The sequence below is a fragment of the Myotis myotis genome, unplaced genomic scaffold (assembly GCF_014108235.1).
Source record: "Myotis myotis isolate mMyoMyo1 unplaced genomic scaffold, mMyoMyo1.p scaffold_m19_p_2, whole genome shotgun sequence".
NCBI lineage: Eukaryota > Metazoa > Chordata > Mammalia > Chiroptera > Vespertilionidae > Myotis > Myotis myotis.
Genome location: NW_023416324.1, coordinates 136912966 through 136933371, shown reverse-complemented (window position 1 = coordinate 136933371; position 20406 = coordinate 136912966). Strand labels below are relative to the sequence as shown.

Sequence of the window (20406 nt, the reverse complement as noted above, 5' to 3'; positions counted from 1 at the left end):
TGTATTAATGATTTGAAATTATTTAAATTATAACAATAGTCCAAAGAAAAACAATTTAGACATCCTTTAACATGTATAATAATGGTGTTTTACCTACAGGGGAAGAAAACATACATTAATTGAATGCCAAATATATGCTAGGGCTTCTCACATTAATACCCAAATGCCTATTTGACACCTCCACTTGGCTATCTAATAAGACATCTCATGGTCTTCCCTCAGAAACCTGCTCTTGCCATCATTTTCCCTATCTCAGCTAATGGTAATTCCACTCTTCCAGATACTCAGGCCAAAGACTTGGGAGTCATCCTCAATTCTCCTACATCTCACATCCAACCTGTCAATAAGATAAATCATTTTGCTTTTTTTATAAATACATCTGGAACCAGAATATTTCTTCCCCCTCTTTTTAATAGAATTTGTTGGGGTTACATCATATATAATAAAAGGCTAATGTGCAAATAGACCAAACAGCAGAACAACCAAATAACCAGTCGCTATGATGTGCACTGACCACCAGGGGGCACGCACGGAACATGGCTGGTGTCGGCTTTGGTGGGATGGTGGAGCAGGTGAGCTGGAGTGCCAGACCAAGGCTGGGAGCCGGTTGCTGTCATCACGGGGAGCCTCTGGTGGTTACTGAAAATTCATTGCTCCCGTGCACTGTAGTCCCGCCTGGTGCTTGCACCTGCTGCTGGCGCTGGCCCCGCTGGCACCGGCCCCACTGGCACCCGCTGCCAGTCCCAGAGCCGCTGCTCGCACTTGCTGATGGTGTCGGCCCCATTCGCACCCGCTGCTGGCTCTGGACCCAATTGCTCTGTGCTGCTAGCAGGTACCAGTGGGGCGGCACCATCAGCGAGTGGGAGTGATGGCGGTGGGAGTGGGGCTGCCGGCAGATAGGAGACTAGGGGCATGGCGGGAGGGGCCAGGCAGAGGCACAGAGGATGGGCGGAGACCCGCCCCTGTACCCACAGCAGCCTCTGCAGCCCACAGTTCCTTTCAAGGTGCATATATTCATGCAGTGGGCCCCTAGTTGGTTAATAAAATTATATAGGTTTCAGGTGTACAATTCTATAATACATCTTCTGTATATTGCATTGTGTATTCACCACTCCAAGTCAAGTCTCCTTCCATCACCATTTATCCCCTCTATACCCGCTTCTGCCTCTCCCACCTCCTTACCCCCATTCTGTTACCTATATTTATAATGTTTTACTTTTCTTAATCTCTTTACCTTTTCACCCAGCCCCACAACCCCTTCCCCTCTGACAGCTGTCAGCCTCCTCTCTATGGATTAATCTATTTTGTTTGCTAGTTTATTTTGTTCATTAGATTCCACATATGAGTTAAGTCATATGGTGTTTGTCTTGCTCTGACTGGCTTATTTCACTTAGCATAATGCTCTTCAGGTCCATGCATGCTATCACAAAGGGTAAAACTTCCTTCTTTTTTATGGCTGAGTAGTATTCCATCGTGTAGCTGTACCACAGCTTTTTATCCACTCATCTTCTGATGGCACATAGGTTGCTTCCAAATCTTGGTATTGTAAATAATGCTGCAATGAACAAAGGGGTGCATATATTCGTTTGCATTAGTTGGAACCAGACTATTTCTTAGCATTTCTTCTCTTTGCCCAAGCCACCCGATTATTGCAATAAACTCCAGCAGATTTCCTGCTTTTGCATGTGCTTTTTTCTTATCTTTGCACCTAGCTGGAGTAATTCTTTTAAAAGTCAAGACATTATATCAAGTGTCTTGTTCTTGACAAGAGTGAATACAATCACCTATAAGACTCTGACATAATTTACATCTTTCAACTAATCCCATCTACTTACCCTATTCTAGCCATTCTAGCCTCTGTTCTTCCTTAAACTCTGAACTCAAGGCCTTTGTACTTAATGTTCCCATTGCCTGGAATTTCCTTGCTCTTCATCTATTTCAAATATTTGCTCAAATAAGGCTTTTCCTGATCACTGAATTAAAATGAACCCCAACCCCCCATAGTAATACCCACCCGCATTACCTGCTTTATTTTTTTCCACAGCATTTGTCACCACCTGAATATATATATATATATATATATATATGATTTATTTGTTAGTTTTACCAATTTCTCTGTGTTAGAATAAATTCACTAAAGAAGGGTTTTTTATTTACTGCTTATATCTTGATATCTAGAATGTTATCTGGCACATAACATACTCTGTAAATACTTATTAAGTGAACAAATTAATTCTTACAACAATGTCAGATGATTACTAGACCTCACAGATGAGAAGGAAACACCACCAAACTACCACCACAAATAGCAACAACAACAACAAAAAACCCCCAAAACTAATCCAAGGAGGTTAAATTAAACATTAAACCTAAAAAAATGCCAATTAATAAGAGACTGTTTAAATAATTTATGGTGTGCCCTGGCCGGTGTTGCTAAGTGGTTAGAGTGTCAGCCCATGCACCGAAGTGTCTCCGGATTGATTCCTGGTCCAGGGCATGTACCTGGGTTTCAGGTTCATCCCCAGCCCCCATAGAGGGTGTGTACAGGAGGCAACCAAATTGATGTGTCTCTCTCACATCAATGTTACTCTCTCTCCCCCTCCATCCCTTCCTTCCACTGTCTCTAAAAAAATCAATGGAAAAATATCTTGGGTGAGGATTAACAATAAATAAACAAACAAACAGATAGATAAATAATTTATGATATAGCAAAATAATATGTACCTCTAAAAAGTGATGAAGACAATCTTTATATTCTGATATAGGATGATATCCAAGATATGTTGTTAAGTAAGGTATGGAAGTATCATATATTATCATTTGCTTAAACATCAGGAAAAATATGCACATTTGCCGATATATGTATAGCCTAAATCAGGAAGAATATACAAGAAACATTGATTACCACTGGAGATAGAGACTAGTAATTATGGATAATTTTAGGTCAATCTTGTCTTTCTATGAGTGTTTGCACCATTTAAATTTTGAGCCACCTAGATGTGCTATATATTAAAAAATAAAATTAAACGATAATTTGCCTAAAGTCAGACACCTAGTTAGTGACAGAGAATGACATTTAAATTTGGGATTGCCTGACTCAAAAGCCCATTTTCTGTCTATTAGCCTATACTGTCTCATAGAGGAATATGCCAGAGCCAATACATTTCATTTTTTTATTATGTTGAATTCTTGAAAGTCACCTCAAATATATAGAATGCAAAGGGATATTCTCTTTCAGCCGAGGGAACATCAGTAATGATAACAGCATGGAGAATTAGTATGTATAGCTTTCTTAGTCTTCTGAAAGCATTTCTTTTCTCTCCACAGCTGCTGGTTGGCAGGTCCAAAAAAGGATGATGATAAAACAAGCCCATTATATTGGTCATTCATTCTACCTATGACCATTATCCTCACCAGCAATGTCGGTCTATTTGTTGTTATTATAGTGAAAGTGGTGTGGAAGGATAACCAGAATCTGACAAGGTAAGATTCCCAGCAAATGAGAAGCTGCCAGGCATGACTCGGTGAGCACACGATAGAGCACCCTCATATATCTGCGCCTCATAGAAGAGTTTTCAGACTCTGGGACAATGGCAGGGACATGTGGTTGCAGGACAGATGTTCTCTTAAACTTTGCCTCTGAAAGTAGATCTTCTCATCTTCCAACATCAGCACTATAATGTGGGTGTGCTGCATTACACAACATACTTTTGTGCTATATGAGCCCAACTAAAAAACTCAACCCAAGTTTTCTCCCAAATATTCAATAAATCAGATTTGGATAAAGAAATGGGAGGGTTGTGCATAAATGCTAGTAAATGTATTTTGTAAACTAGTAGCTGTAGGTTATGTTGTATATGTGTTGCTTGAATCAGATAATGGATTTATATTTTTTATTACTTGTAAACATAAAATAATAGGAAGATTTCACTTAAAATGTTTTTTTTTTTTCTTGAAAGAAAAAGAAACCCCACAAAAAACAACAAGAACAACTGGCAACATTAAGCCCACATTCCCTGCAGATGGAGCATGTGCTCCCTGGTTTATTAGTCTCCGTTACTGCTTTTCTCCTTTATATAACCTTCCTGACTCCAATAAAGATTTTCATTGTCATTCCTGATATGCAGAAAAAGCTTTCAGTTGGAGAGAGAAAGAACACAAACTATTAAATACATAAATCCCCCCTTCTCCCACAGTACACATTGATTAAAACATGGTGCCAAAGAGGCTATGAATTCAGGTTTAATTCTATAAGACTCTACTTAGCCCAAGTAGACTTACTATAAGCACATCTGTGAGTTTTGCTGGTCACCAAATGAGTGCACTTGGTATGAACAGATGATGAAAACAACTCTCATCAGTGGGACTATAATCTTTAATATGTAATTTACTGATCAAGAGTAGTATCATCTTCCCTTTATGATAATCCATTTGAGGGGAAATATGGGGAAGAATATCAATGATAATCATTCAAACCTATATTTTATTAGAAGACTTCTCACTGATGTCTTCTCACCCTAATTGCAAATTTAGTTATATTTTCTCTATACAAAATAATATCACTTTGGCATCAGACATCAACCAAATTTATACTTCCAAATTTTGGCTGATAGCACTTGTTCTTAAACTGGCTTAGTTACAATGCAAAGCAGGTTACAATTTAATTGTTTAACAAGTTATCTTTCATGTATCAGTTAGCTTTTGCTGCATAACAAACCACCCCAAAACTTAATGGCTTAGAATGACAAATGTTTATTATTTGTCATAAATTTGAGCATTGGTTGGGCAGTTGTCCTGGTTCTGGCTTGAATGTAGGTGAATGGTCTAGGGCAGTGGTTGGCAAACTCATTAGTCAACAGAGCCAAATATCAACAGTACAACAATTGAAATTTCTTTTGAGAGCCAAATTTTTTAAACTTAAACTATATAGGTAGGTACATTGTTATTAACTTAATTAGGGTACTCCTAAGCTGGCCTTTGCTAAAAATATCCTCAATCTGATTGAGGTACATTTGCTGAGGTCGACCCCTTCCAACTCTCCCATCTATACTTGTCTTGTATACTTGTTTCGTCTATCTCCTTTCATTCATCCTCTCTATATGTCCAAACCATCTCAACATATAGGGCACCTAAAAAAATGTTTCATTTTATAATAATAAAGCCAACACAAAATAATTACAATTCTTAAATTGATGACAAAAATACCTGTAGGATTTGCAGCTGGTTGGGAAAATACAGGTAACTTCATGCTTCAAGTAGGAACTTTTGTCACCTGCGTGATTTGCGGATGCTACTAGCACTAACCACTGCACAATGAGACTGCTGACTGGCTCACTCAACTCGTGCATGAATCGCACGCACCTCCCCCGCGCTGTGTATCCCACGGCCCACCTGCCCCCCACTTCTTCTAATGCCACTTCTTCAAAATAGACTCGCCCAGGCCAAAAACCGACTTCTGCGCATGGGCCACGAAGTTTCAATGGCACTGTATGAGCGCGCCTGCACATGGTATTTTGTGGAAGAACCACACTCAAGGGGCCAAAGAGCCGCATGTGGCTCGCGAGCCGTGGTTTGCCGATCACGGGCCTACACCATGGGAATGTTCCAGATGCCTCCATAACAATTAATCACTAGCTGATCCAATAGTAATAATAACTAAAATCAAATTCTCTTCCAAAGAAAGAATTTATTCTTTGTGAAATTTGCCTGTAAGGAATTGTTTATGCCAGATACAGTTATCACTGTATTTCTTAATAAAGCTTGCTAAATCAGATTCTATCCAGCAAGGCATAGATCTAACATAATTTTTCTACTGGAGGCATAATATTGTTAAATGAGCAGTATATATGGGCAGCTGAATATATATTCTTAACAGTAGGGTAACAATGATATTAATAAAAAATAAAAAGAACTGAATGAACCATATTTTCTTGCTTATTTTCATTTACCTAGCACAAAAAAGGTTTCATCGCTAAAGAAGGTTTTTAGCACGTTATCTATTGCAGTCATATTTGGAATTACCTGGATCCTGGGATACTTTATGCTACTAGGTGATGAGACCATCAGACACGTCTTCAACTACATATTCTGCATTTTCAACACTACTCAGGTATGGTGTGGATTAGTCTGAAAGTAGCAGACCATGCAGTGGTGGATGTCATATCTCCATGGACCAAAGTTTTCTCCTTTTAAAACTCCCTGAAGGTCATTGTTTAGTACCTTTAGGAGATTTTATTTAATTTTTTTTTGAGGGAAGACAAAGGAAAGCTCTTTATGACTAAATGTTCTTTCCTGCGCTGAATACAAATTTTCGGATAGTTTTTTCTATATCTGTGAAAAATGCCAATGGAATTTTGGTAGGGATTACATTTCATCTACATTGTTTTGGGTTGTATGAACATTTTCACAGTATTTTTTTTTCTTAATCCAAGAACTCAGGCTATCTTTCCATTTATTTGTGTCTTTTTCAATGTCTTTCATTAATTTCTTACCTTTTTCCCCATCAATGACTTATTGTTTTGGGTCTTTTACTTTCTTGGGTTAAATTTATTACAAATTATGCCATTGTTTTTTTATGCTATTATAAATAGGATTATTTCCTTAATTTTATTTCAGATAGTTTGTAGTTAGTGTATAAAAATGCGACTGGTTTCCATGTGTTGATTTTGTATCCTGCAACTTTATGGGATTCATTTTTTAGTTCTAACTGGTTTTTGGTGGAATTGTTTGGTTTTTCTATATATAAAATCCTGCAAGAGAGTTGATTTGTTAGAAGCAGAACCTTATGAAGTTTTTTTGTGTGACATAATTATACATAGGACTAAAGATGCTTTTATTCCTGAGTCTTATCTCAATGATACATTTAATCATAATTTTAAAGAACATTCTATTCATAACTTGTCTTAAAATTTGAATGAAGATTTATATATGTTTTTATTTGGAAACCATTCTATTAACATATTGGAAGCATCTCCTATAAGAAACTAAACATTTAGAGAAAATATAATGGTCATCTAATTTTAATTATGGCAAAAATACTGGTATAGATAAATCAAAATGGTAGATTAAAAATAACTTTGTTTGAGCTCAGATGATTTTTGTTTTCATATGTTTGTATTTGTGTATATGTGTAGAGAATGTAAAAACTTTAAGATAAAACAAGGATTCATTATTGAAAGACTTATCTTGAAATCAGAATTTCTTTCCATGGTTTTTATTCTATGCCTCCTCCTGTGGCAAACATTGTCTTTTGCTCTGATGAAAAATATTACAAGGACTTTTCTGTCTCTATATTTAATCTTATCTTTCCTGAGCTGGCAGAGTGAATTATACTTCAATATAATAAAAGTACCTTTCTTTTATTTTTACTTAAAAATATTTTTATTGATTTCAGAGAGGAAGGGAGAGGGGGAGAGAGAGAGAGAAACATCAATGATGAGAGAGAATCAGAGGTTGACTCTCAACCAGTGAGCCATGCTGGCTGGGCTGAGGTGATGATTTTAATTCTAGTTATATTAATATAACTCAAGTAAAGTAGAAGGATTGTAGTTTTATACGTTCATTTGCCCCATTTCTTCTTGTACTTAAAAATTAACTTTTTTTTTTTACATAGAAGTCTCATCTCCTCAACTAGGTTATTAGTTCTCTAGTGCAAGTAACACGCTTGTGTATATCTTTTGCAGTAGATGTCTTGTTTGCTATCAGGATGGGCTGTACTTCTCTAGTATTTTGTGAAGTATACTGCAGTGTTTGGTGATGTCTCATTAAGTTGCTGAGAAGAGTAACCATTGTGTGTAGTTGATATTGGTTGTTTCTGGCTCTGATCAAATATCAGAGGAGGGAAATCTTTGATACAAAATGGAGATCATTGGGTAGGACATTAGTTAAATTTGTCTTGGCCACAAATGATGAGGAGTTTGTTTAGTGACGTGTGGAGAGCTGCTTATCTGTATGAATTGCTAACGTCACATTTAATACTTGTAAGCTCCTCACTGTCTATCCCAGAGAGCCCTCTTCAGTGCCTTTCATGAATTACTCCCTTAAATGCCTAAGTTTAAATAGATATAAGGCAGTTCTTTACTGTTGGCAACTCCCAGTGGAATCTCTCCAGAAGGGCAATAAATAGGGTAAGCTTAGTCTGGGATTGCCAATTGACCATGGAGTTGTTGCCTACAGCTACCAGTAATTTAGAAAAGTATCTTTAAAAAAGGTATGGTCAAGGATATTCTCTTCTGCATGCATAGGAGAGGCACATTACAAAATAGAGGCCCATTGCAAAATGTTCATACTACATGGTAAAATTGAGGGTGGCTGTGGGGCAAGAGCCCCACGGACTAAAAGTCAGGAGACTTTGGCTGTCTTTCAGGTTTAATATTATTGACTCATGATTTCAGGTAAGTCACTACCTCTGAGTGAGGCATACAAAATATAAAATGGAAGAGGGTGTTAAAATTGACACAGTGTTTTTCAAAGTGGTTCTGAATATTGCCTACATCAGAATGTACACAATGTGTTAAAATGCTGATTTCTGGGCAACTTCACCCCTCACCCTACTGAATCAGAGTCTATAGGGAAAGAGCTGGGAATCTCCAGTTTAAAGTAGGGCCCAGGTGAGTTTCATGTACATTAAAGTACAGGAATGACTAGATTAATTCACATGTAAGCTCATTCTAGTTGTAGAATGCTATAAGGCTAATACATATTTATTTGCTAAGTGCTACAGATATTACTTAAAAGACGCAATTTAATCTTTGTGCTAGTGATAATTAGTTTGATGCCTACATTTTGTTTTTTCAAATAACATCTTTGGGATTTTAAAGGCACAAAAATATTGGGATTCCACTGACTTCCACAGGACAGTGTCTTCATGAATTCTCCATGGTCTACATCTTTTCCTAGCTATTGTACAACCAGAAATTCTTAGTATTGTCTTTGACTTAGAATTTAAATTCTGGAAAAGCCAGATGAAATAGTGTACCCCACAGAAAGGAGCTTTTCTAGAGACCAGATTTCTCCAAAATGAATTTCTCTCCCTTGAACAATCAGGATGGCTAATGACCACGTTTGTCCTTCCGAAACCCCATGCACACTTCCTTGTGTCATCCAGGCCTATTTCAGATGTGTTAGATACCGCCTGTTGGTTAACAATCAAGTTAATCTTCCTGCTTTTGTCCAGTGAACTGGTCTATCTCTTGCTAACAAGTATCGATTCTATTAGCCAAACTCAGAATCTTTGGATTATCTTACCACAACACCAGAAGTCTCCTAAACGGTATCTATGGAATATATTAATTATAGAAATACATTCTTTTAAAAATATTTTTATTCATTTTAGAGAGAGAGGAAGGGAGATGGAGAGAGAAACATTGATGTGAGAGAAAAACATCCATCAGTTGCCTCCCCTATACACCCCACTGGAGACCAAATCTGACCTGGGCATGTGCCCTGACCGGGAATCCAACCGGCCACCTTTCAGTCTAGGTGTGTGTGTGTGTGGGGGGGGGGGGGGGGGCTGGGGGGATGGGGGTGGGGGTGATGCTTAACTGAGTCACATTGGCCAGGGCTAGAAATAAATTCTTATAAAACTTGGGGTCACATAGATGCCAGTCTGGGAGACATCCATGGATATTTACTTTTAATAACTTTTTATTTTGAGATAGTTGACTACAAGAAGTTGCAAAAACAGTAGAGTCTCATGTACTCTTTGCCCAGCTTTCCCTAATAATAATGCCTTGTATAACACTACTGCGTTGCCAAAATAAAGAAGTAAACATTAGCACAATACTATGAACTCAGTTACTGATGTTATTTAATATATATTTAAAAAATATTTTTATTGATTTCAGAGAGGAAGGGAGAGGGAGAGAGAGATAGAAAACATTAATGAGGAGGGAGAATCATCTATCCGTTGCCTCTTGCATGCCCCCTACTGGGGATCAAGCCTGAAACTTGGGCATGTGCCCTGATGGGGAATTGAACCCTGACTTCCTGGTTCATAGGTCCATGTTCAACCACTGAGTGCCAGAGGCTGGGCCAGATGTTATTAATTTGTCAAGTTGGGGAGTTGTGTGCATGATGAGAAAAGGGTAGGTGACAAGGTGAAATAAAATCCCTTCCCTGGTTCTGTATCACAGCGCTTATCTAATATTAAGCTTTTATTCTATCTGCCAGGGATTGCAAATTTTTGTCCTCTACACTGTCAGAACAAAAATCTTCCAGAATGAAGCTTCCAAACTGTTGAAGTCGCTGTCGTCATCTGCCGGGAGAGTGAAGTTGCTGCCATCAGCAACCCGGATGAGGCTGCGCGTCAGGATGTATAACATGCTCAGGTCATTCCCCGCCCTAAACGAACGCTTTAGGCTGCTGGAGCCAATTGTGGTTACCGAGGAAACGACACTCTCTGAAAGTGACCAAACATAAGCAACAGTAAACCTGTGGCCTTCTGTGGTCCTTCTTATTCAACTTGTGTGAGTTTTGCTTTTTCTGTTTCTTTCCTTTGTTACCCAGTCCTTCAGGAAAGTCTCCCTCAATATATTTGGCTCAAGGTTAAAAATCAGGTAAAACCTGTGATTTATTATCATCAGGGATACTGGATTTGGTAGTTTTTTTTTTTAGTATTCAACAGATTCTTACCTGAACGAGGTGAAGAATCCCATCCAGCATTCAAAATAATTCAAGATTATCATTGCTCTGTGTATATCATAAAGTCTGTGACAAACTTTGATAAAAATGTAGAACCTAAACAAATTCTTTTACGATTTACTACAAAGGGTACAAGGAGAAAAATTTACCAACTAGAAAATGACTTCTGATGAACAATGTGAAGAGCTCCTTATATGTATCATACTTTTGGACTGTGAATATTTAAAATTTGTATATGCTTATACTTTCCAATTAAGAATTTTGTATCCATTTAACCTCTGGAAAGGGAATTTTTTGTTGTTTTAAAAAGTCATGTTTTATGACTCAGGAGTTGGCTCTATGAGAAACCAGCAGCTAGAAGTAGAAAGATTAGCTGGTTACTAGGTTACTAGGTTACTAACGCCTCTGGATATTTCCTCCCACTTCTTAATGTATCTGCCTTTTTATTGATGAAATGACACAGAGACTCACAAAGTGAAAATGTTAGTCACAGTCACCCCTATGGCTTTTGAAAGATCTGACTAATTGCTCATGAAATTTTAACCACTTGAATTATGAATGACTTCCTAAATAAAAAAATGACCTCCGCTGGGTTGGGGGGTACTCCCACTGGAATTAGGAGAGACAGCCTTTGAATTGCTGTGTTCTGTTTTGTCATGAACTAGGCAGCTGCTGTGAGTACACTGACACTAAGGCACTAACATGTCAGGTGAGCTGTGGCATACCCTTTTCACCACACCCTAAAGTATATGTGTTTTTTATAGGAGTGGTTTTAAATGACTGTTGGATTCCTAGTTAAGACAACAAGAGCCTGTTTCATCTGTAGAATAATTGAGACCTAATAGGGTAATGGTGAAAGGTAAAGGGAAAAGAATAAAGAAGAAAAGCAGTTCTCAGAGATCAGTGTTTTAGTGGTGTTATAGTGCTACGCCTAGGTAGGGGCTGGACACAGGGAAAATTATAAGATGTGGTTGACCTACTCTATTTCCCAAATTATATATTCAGATAAAATTAAATCTTAAGTAAGGGCCATTTTAAATATGAAAAAAAAGCACCAAAGAGCCACATTTACTCTGAGGGTGGAGTACATGTGTTCCCTTGGTGATTTTAGTGTTTTTTTTTTTGCACCTTTTCAGCATTCTTGGAATATAGGAATCAGAATTCCTTATAACATTCCTGGAATAGCTATACCATAAATTTGCAAGCTCCACATGCATACTGTGGAGGCAAAGTCAGGCAGACAATGATGTACCTACCCTGAAATCCAACCACGAGGAAACAATTCTATTTAAAGGGATCTTTTTGTTTAGTGATAGAGATCCAACTCAAATTAGGTTAAGGGTCAAAGAGAATGGAATGGCTCAATTAATTGTAAAGTCCAAAGGCCAGGTTGGTTTTAGATAGGGTTCTGGTTTGCCTGGACCAATCTCAATTTGTGCCTGTTGTCCTGACTTAGGTATTACTAGCAGCCCCTTTTACTCTCGAAAGTGTCCTGGTTTGGGGCATAAAATATATGATAATATTAACTTTAGGTTTAGAGTTCAAATGCAAGGAGTTCAAAGAATGTGTCAAGATTCTTTTTATCTCCCTGTTTTTTGGCTCTTCGTGCTTCTGTTGTTTGGCTTTATTCTCAAATGGGGTAGACATGGGTGGAAACTGGCCATTGGCAGCTCCATCCTTCTGCCTTGCAACCTCCCATCAGTGTCTCTCGTCGGCTGTAGCCAGCCAGCAGCCAGTGGAGCCAGGAGCCTGTGGGGCTCATTCCCCTGTGATATGGAGCACAGCAGGGGGAGGGAGAGGAAAGGACCTAAGAACTGGCACACCTTGCTTGGTCGTGTGCCTACAGGCGTTGTGTTCAGCCTGGGTCACATACCCGCTGTGAAGTGGAGGAATGGGGGACGACTTGGTTGACAGGATATCCTGAAGTGGAGAATGGACAGTTACACCAAGCATGGGATGCTGGCAGCATCCACTACATCGCCTGACAAAATATAAGCACCTTCTAGGAAGGCAACCAACCACCTTTAGGCTCATCACTCATTTTACTCTGAATAAGCCTATTAGATCCTTGTCTGAGCAGGGTTTGAATGGGGTGGGTAAGAAAAGCAAGAACTTATTTGTTGCCTTGGGAGTTGAGGAGCAAGGATAGAGACTGTAGAAGTGGAAGTGACTTACTTAAAGAAAATTTCAGGAAAGGAAAACTGAGATGACTGCAGAACTGGCTTTTGTGATCTTATATGAGGCCAACTTTTGTGGTTCTGATTTATATTGTGTGATAACAGCGCCCTTTAGCCTTTTGATTGTGGCAGCACATGTAGTTTCTTTGGAAACAAACCACCCTGACCTTTGAATTTCCTTTCCTGGGTCTTAACTGTCAGTTCAGAGTTCACTCTTTAATCGCAAGAGTCTGGATTGCTTTTTTTTTTCTTCCCCGAACTCTTCCCATTTTAAAGTTTATCTTGCCTTTCTTTCTTTCTTTTTTTCTGTCACCAACAAATAGAGATTATTCTCGAGGTCATTGCTATCAGTTGGTCATTGCCTCATCAGAAGAGCTTGGCATTCTTTGCAAACATTTGGGAAACCCTGGCCAAAAGCGTTGACTAGATTATATCAGCCTGTCAACCATAGGAGCTCTCTGGTTCTCTGGAACCTCCTTAATGTGACCCTGGGGCTTTAAGTACCTGGCTGGCAGATTAGGTCCAAGACAGAGCCACTAGGTCCTAGATTATGTGTAGAACCTGGGGGCAAAGGTTCAGGGGTGGAGATGGGGCAGGTTACATTTACATTTATATTTTTAAAACACTGTGTTAGCCATCTTATAATGATTTTAAAAGATACTCACAGAGTATATATTTTTAAAAAGCAAAATCCATAATTCCCTATCCAAACATATTAATAATGTCTGTTTTGTCATGTTCCCTTATGCTCTTTGTTTGATTGTATAAGAATTTTACATAACTGTAATTATCTATATATGTAAAAGCCTAAGCTGACTGGCCGACCAGCTGACCAACCAGTCGCTATGACTTACATTGACCACCAGGGGGCAGACACTCAATGCAGGAGCTGCCGAGCTGCCGAGCTGCAGTCACTTGGCAGTGGCGGCCCTCGGGTGACACACCTGGAACCAGAGAGGAGGGAGCCCAATTCTGGGGTGCTTCACCTGATAACCACCCTCTTGCAATCCAGGACCCCTCAGGGGATGTCAGAGAGCCAGTTTTGGCCCGATACCTGCAGGCCACGCTGAGGGACCCCACCAGTGCATGAATCGGTGCACCGGGCCTCTAGTAGCTAAAAAAAAACAAAACTTATTCTGATTTTTACTTTAAATCACCTACTAATGAAATCCTTAGAATAATTGATGATTGCATAATTTGGTATAGTTTACTAAGTTGTTTTATTACTGGATACTTATATCATTTCCATTTTTAATATTATAGTGTTGAATGAGTTAGTACCTATATTTTTCCATTCTTTTTAATTATTTCCTTAAGATAAATTCTCAGGAGTTCCTTTTCATTAGAGTTATTTGGTGAAAATATTTCCTTCATTTTATTATTTTATTCTCTTTTTAATATAATAAAATGCCCCCTCTGCATTTAATTTAAAATATCCAAAAGATTTATAAAGGATTTAGCAATTTTTGAGTTTATGTGTCCTCATATAGGCAGATTATTTTTTATTGAGGGCTAAGGAATATGTTAGGGACTATGTAAGAAGCTTTTAAAATGAAGAACAGGGGCATAAATATGCCAACCAAAGACAAACGAATCATGTGTGACAGGCACATGACATGTCTAACCCTTCATTAATATTATTCAGCAGTTGGATGAGGTCCTATGACAAAGTTATTTTTCCCTCTCAAATACATTTTTTGACTCTTTTTGTCCATCTACCTTTTCTTAAAAATAAAACATTAAATCTTGGAGGAGAGAGGAATAAGCTTTATTAACAATTATTGATTAACACACACAAAAGATTCAAAGTAGTGTTACATATGCATCATCTATATTACTTCATTTACATATAGGTACAGTATTAAAATGTGTATTTGAAAATAATATATAACAGTTGCTGAAAAACTGATTAAGTAAGAAAATCAGGAGGAAGGGAAAATAATCTAGGAGCAAAAAGTAAGAAACCAGGAATGAGATTAGTACCCAAGAAGCATGTTATAAGGTCTGGTAGTTTTGCCAGGAGTGGGCCACAGATTGGACTATCAGCTTTCTGACAACCAACATAAAATAGGGAAACGTGATCACAAGTCACGTATCTCTTAACAATTAAACAGACACATAGTTATTCCAACACTACTTGAAATGGGTATTAAGTTTTCTTAATGTCCATCTGGATATATTGCCAAATGAGAGGGTAAACTGTTTGGAATGAACGGAAGGGTTATCACATTTGGAAACGCAGCTCCCATGCCTGCCAGTTTGCTAAGTGTATGCTAAACAGTCACGGTGATGTTCAGTGTTACTTCAAAGTTACACAATACTACGGATCTACAAAGACACACACTTAATTTGCACCACAAGAACCTTCAGAGTCACAAAGAAGGCACTGAAGACTGTTTCTTCTTTTAAAAATAGTAAAGTGGTTTTTCTTAATTTGGTTATTGGAGTTTGTTTTCTGTTTTGTTTGTTTACTTTGGTAAGGGACTTGTTCTCTCTTTTTTTAAAATTTTAAGTAAACTTTATTGATCTGTAATTTACACGAAATAAAATCACCAATTTTAAGTGTACAATTAGATAGATGTATTTAACAAATGTATACACCTGTGAAACCACCACCCCATACAAGATTAAGAACATTTCTACCACCCTATAAAGTTCTCTAGTTCTCCTTCCCAGTGAAACCCTTCCCGGATCCCCAGCCCTAGGCAACCACTGACCTGCTTTCTATGACCATGAAATACTTCTGCCTGTTCTCGAATGTCAGAGTCTGGTTTCTTTCACTCATCACTGTGCTTTTGAGATTCAGCCATGTTGTGTGTATCAGTGGCCTGCTTCTTTTCATTGCTTAGTAGAATTCAGTTGTTTTGAAATTAACAAACAAACAAAACAGAAACAAACTCATAGGTACCAAGAACAAACTGATGATTACCAAAAGGGATGGGGGTGGGAGCTGGATGACGAAGGTGAAGGGATTAAGAAGTACAAATTAGCAGTTACAAAATAGTCACGGGGATGTAAAATGCAGCCTAGTGAATATAGCCAATGATACTACGAATGGTGTCAGGAGGGTACTAGGCCAGTGATGGCGAACCTATGACACGCGTGTCAGAGGTGACACGCGAACTCATTTTTTTGGTTGATTTTTCTTTGTTAAATGGCATTTAAATATATAAAATAAATATCAAAAATATACATCTTTGTTTTACTATGGTTGCAAATATCAAAAAATTTCTATATGTGACACGGCACCAGAGTTAAGTTAGGGTTTTTCAAAATGCTGACACGCCGAGCTCTAAAGGTTCGCCATCACTGGTACTAGACTTGTTGGGGGGCCACTTCGTAAGTTATATAAATGTCTAACCACTACGCTGTATACATGAAACTGATATAATATTGAATTTCAAAAAAGGGGATTGTGAGTTACAGAAATAAATATATAACATGTCATCTTGCTCTAAAAAAATTTCAGTTGTTTGGATAGACCACATTTTACTTATGCATTCACTAGTTTATGGACATTTGGTCATTTCCAAGTTTTGAAAACCATGAATAAAACTGATATAAACTTAATACAATAAGTATTTGTGTGAATGTGTGTTTTCTCTTTAAATACCTAAGAGTAAAATTGTTGAGTCACAGAGTAAATATATATATTTAACTGTAAGGAACTGCTAACCAGTTTTCCAAAGTGGTTGTATCATTTTATACTACCAATAGCAATATATAAAGTTTGGAGTTAGTTTTTAAAGTTCTGATTTGTGAAGTTTTTCAAAAAGTTGAAATAGGTTATAGATCCTTTTCCAAAGATACTGATCATGTTTCTGAAAAATCCTACTTAATATGTTATCCTTTTTTTAAACAAAGAAGACAACGAAAAAGAAAAGCAGAGTGGTATGATCTAATGCTGCTATCTCTTTCAAACTATATTTCCCAGGGAACTATAGTCCAATTTTTATCTTCTTTCAGAAGAGCGTTGTTACACGTGGAAGTATGACATTGATAATTTGCTGAACTTTGATATAAGCTGCTATAACCATGATGTAATAGTTGAGACCTTCTGTACCTTTGCAGTAACAAAAACGAAGAGTTTCTGTTCTTGTTTTTCCTGGCCACAGTACATACCAAGCAACTGCAGATTAGGACGCATGGTGGACAGGGAGTTGTGGTCCCAACTACAAGTTATGTGACTTGAGGCAGGACATTGGCCTCTCTGCACATAAGCCTGAAGCTCTGCCTTTGTAAGGGGATGGGTGGGACTAAGTGAACTCTGAATTCCCTACCAGCTCTAAAAGCAGGATTAAATTATTTTTAAATGAATTTATAATACTTTTTTCACCCAAGTATTGCATGTGTATATTTTTCTTAAAAAGAGAAAATAAATTAAAATGAGCATGCCAGAAAGAGCCAAAATTCCCTTTGACTAATTTCTACCAAACTCAGGCCCCTCCCCGCCTCTTCCTTTCTCTTCTCCCCACAGTTAACCACTGTAATAAGTTTGATGTGTATCCTTTCAGATTTTAAGAAATAGGTATACACAGAATTATATACCCACAGAAATTCAGTTGTGTGTGTACTTTTTTCCTTTCTCTCTTTTAAAAAAATAAATGATATAGAGAAATAATTCAGTGGTTCCTAAGACCACCTCCAGATTCAATAATCCAGCAGAAGAACTTGCAGTATATGTATAGGATTCAGCATAGAGTCAGATTCATGACTCAAGATTAATTGCAGCAAAACAACATAAAACAAAATTAGCAAAGGAAAAAGTCACATGGGGTGAAGTGTGGAGGAAACCAGGCACAAGCTCCCCAAAGTTATTTTCCAGTCACATAGGGTGTGCTTAGCTTCTCCAGCAATGAATTGTGACTGCACGTGTGAAATGTGGTCTACCAGAGAAGCTCCTTAGAAACTCAGTGCCCAGGTTTTTATTTGGGACTGGCCACACAGGCACCCTCTGTCTGGCATGTTCCAAAATCTCATACTCTCAGAAAGCACGCAGGTGTTCAGCATAAACCACATTATTTATACAAACAGGTTAGCACGGTGCACCATTTTTATTATTATTATTATTGTTTAAAGTATTACATATGTCTCCTTTTTCTCCAGTTGATCCCCTTTCCGGCCACTCCCCCCTGCAGGACAAGCCCCCACCGCCCACAGCACAACCCCTCCACCCTTCTCTCTGAGGTTGGATGGTCTGTTCAGTATTACCTTGTCTCTGGATCTATTTTTGTTCATCAGTTTATGTTGTTCATTATATCCCACATATGAGTGAGATCATGTGATATTTATCTTTCTCCAACTGGCTTATTTTGCTTAGCATAATGCTCTCCAGTTCCATCCATGCTGTTGCAAATGGTAAGAGCTCCTTCTTTTTTATAGCAGCATAGTATTCCATCGTGTAGAGGCACCACAGTTTTTTTGAATCCACTCACCTGCTGATGGGCACTTAGGCTGTTTCCAAATCTTAGCTATGGTAAATTGTGCTGCTATGAACATAGGGGTGCATATATCCTTTCTGATTGGTGTTTCTAGTTTCTTGGGATATAATCCTAGAAGTGGGATTACTGGGTCAAATGCAAGTTCCATTTTTAAGTTTTTGAGGAAACTCCATACTGTTTTTCCACAGTGGCTGCACCAGTCTGTATTCTCACCAGTAGTGCACGAGGGTTCCTTTTTTCTGCATCCTCGCCAACACTTGTCGTTTATTGATTTGTTGATGATAGCCATTCTGACAGGTGTGAGATGGTACCTCATTGTTGTTTTGATTTGCATCTCTCAGATGATTAGTGACCTCGAGCATGTTTTCATGTCTCTGGGCCTTCTGTATGTCCTCTTTCGAAAAGAGTCTATTTAGGACCTTTGCCCATTTTTTGATTGGATACAGTGCACCACTCTTATCAAAGAATGTTGGGAATGCTCCCAGAATTCTAGTTCCCAGACACTAGCTGTGGGCCAACCTTGTAAGCAGTCTTCCTAAGTACAGCAGTCTCTGGCTGCTATGTTAACTTTTTCCCGCACAGTAACGTAACTTTCTGAAACTTGCTTTTTCACTCAATAAAATATTTTTGAGATCAAACTGTATGTGTGTATATTCTTTTAATTGAGCTATAGTCTTTTCCTTGAAAATAATACATTAATTGGTATCTGTGTTCTCATGTGCAAGGGTTTCTCTGGTACCCCAGAAATAGAATTGCTGGGTCATACAGGGTTGGGTGTTCTAGATGTTGATAAACATTACCATAACACCTTTTAGTTTGTATCAATTTATGCCCCTCTTCAGCAAAGTATTATGTCTATTTTTCCATACCCTTATAAAGTGTTACGAAACTTTTTTATTTTTATCAAATTAATGTGAAAATGACATATTGTGGTTTACTTTGCATCTTTTATTATGAATGTGTTTTTCTCTGTTGAAATGGCTTATTGAAAATGCCTTGTTTAATTATGCAATTATATGGTCAGACAAAAGCAGGATCATTGGCATAAGTGTTAGAGGTTCAAGAGCTTAAAGGTTCCCAGAGTGTGATTTGCCATGTATAATTTCTAGAATCAGACATCTTGGTTTCTCAAAAAAGCTGAAAAAAGCTACTCTTTCTTTTGAGATATTTACTCATTTATTCATAGCTAGTGTATTATTTTATTTTTCAATTAAAGTTGACATTTAATATTATTTTGTATTAGTTTCAGGTGTACAACATAGTGGTTAGACGTTTATATAATTTATGAAGTGATAATCTGCATGATATTTCGAGTCCCCATTTGGCACCATACTTAGTTATTCCATATTACTGACTATATTCCCTATGCTATACTTTACATCCCTGTAACTATTTTGTAGATACTTATTTGTACTTCTTACTCCCTTCACACTTTTTCACCCAGTCCCTCCCCCCGCACAAGTCCCCTTCCCTCTGGCAACCATCCGTTGTTGCTTAAGCTCCTCTTAATCAAATGAAAAGTTGTAAGGTCACCTGTACACCTTGTGGCATTAGTCTTTCAACCTAAACTCTGACAAAGTGCACAGAGGAAAGTCAGCACTGTTTCCAGGAGACATAAATGAAGAAAAGTAAGCGATTTTAAATTACTCACAGATAACATTCTATATCATTGGGAGCTAGGAACTTACCAGTGATGGCTGCTCCTTGTTTCTGAAAGCTCGCCCAGTGAAATGGTGGGGAACTCAGTTTCCATTCTTTCATTCAATAAATAGGTATTTAATACCGACGACGCGCCTAGGAAGAACTGTCTTCAAGGAACAACTTCTCTAATGAGGGGTTGGACATAGAACCCCATGATAAAGCAAAACATTTTAGGGTCTCAATAGATGTATAGACTGAAGTGTTTTGCTTAGCTGGTGCTAAGAATGACTCACTCAAAGGTACATGGTAAGAATATCATAACTTTCTCCTTTATTCATTCTGCAGCAGGGGGCAGCTTCTTTTGTTTATGCAAACAGATCTTTGTTTTTTTTGGCCAGTGGAGGGGAGGCTGACCAACTGGCCCCTATTCGGTGCTAATGAGTTTCCACCTGCTGCTTGGAGTTTTCCTCACTTAGCTGACTGTCACCACAAAAGAGCTCATTCTC

The 20406-nt window shown here is 38.0% G+C and overlaps 1 protein-coding gene across 1 annotated transcript in view; it reads left to right on the top strand.

Moving 5' to 3' along the window:
- The window catches only part of ADGRG7 (adhesion G protein-coupled receptor G7), an 86664-nt gene extending 76245 nt beyond the window's left edge, over positions 1–10419 (top strand). The window contains exons 14-16 of the mRNA XM_036348525.1: positions 3328–3483; positions 5953–6109; positions 10171–10419. Coding sequence (XP_036204418.1) covers positions 3328–3483; positions 5953–6109; positions 10171–10419 — 562 coding nt within the window. The remainder of the gene's footprint in view (positions 1–3327; positions 3484–5952; positions 6110–10170) is intronic.
- Positions 10420–20406: the final 9987 nt, after the last annotated feature.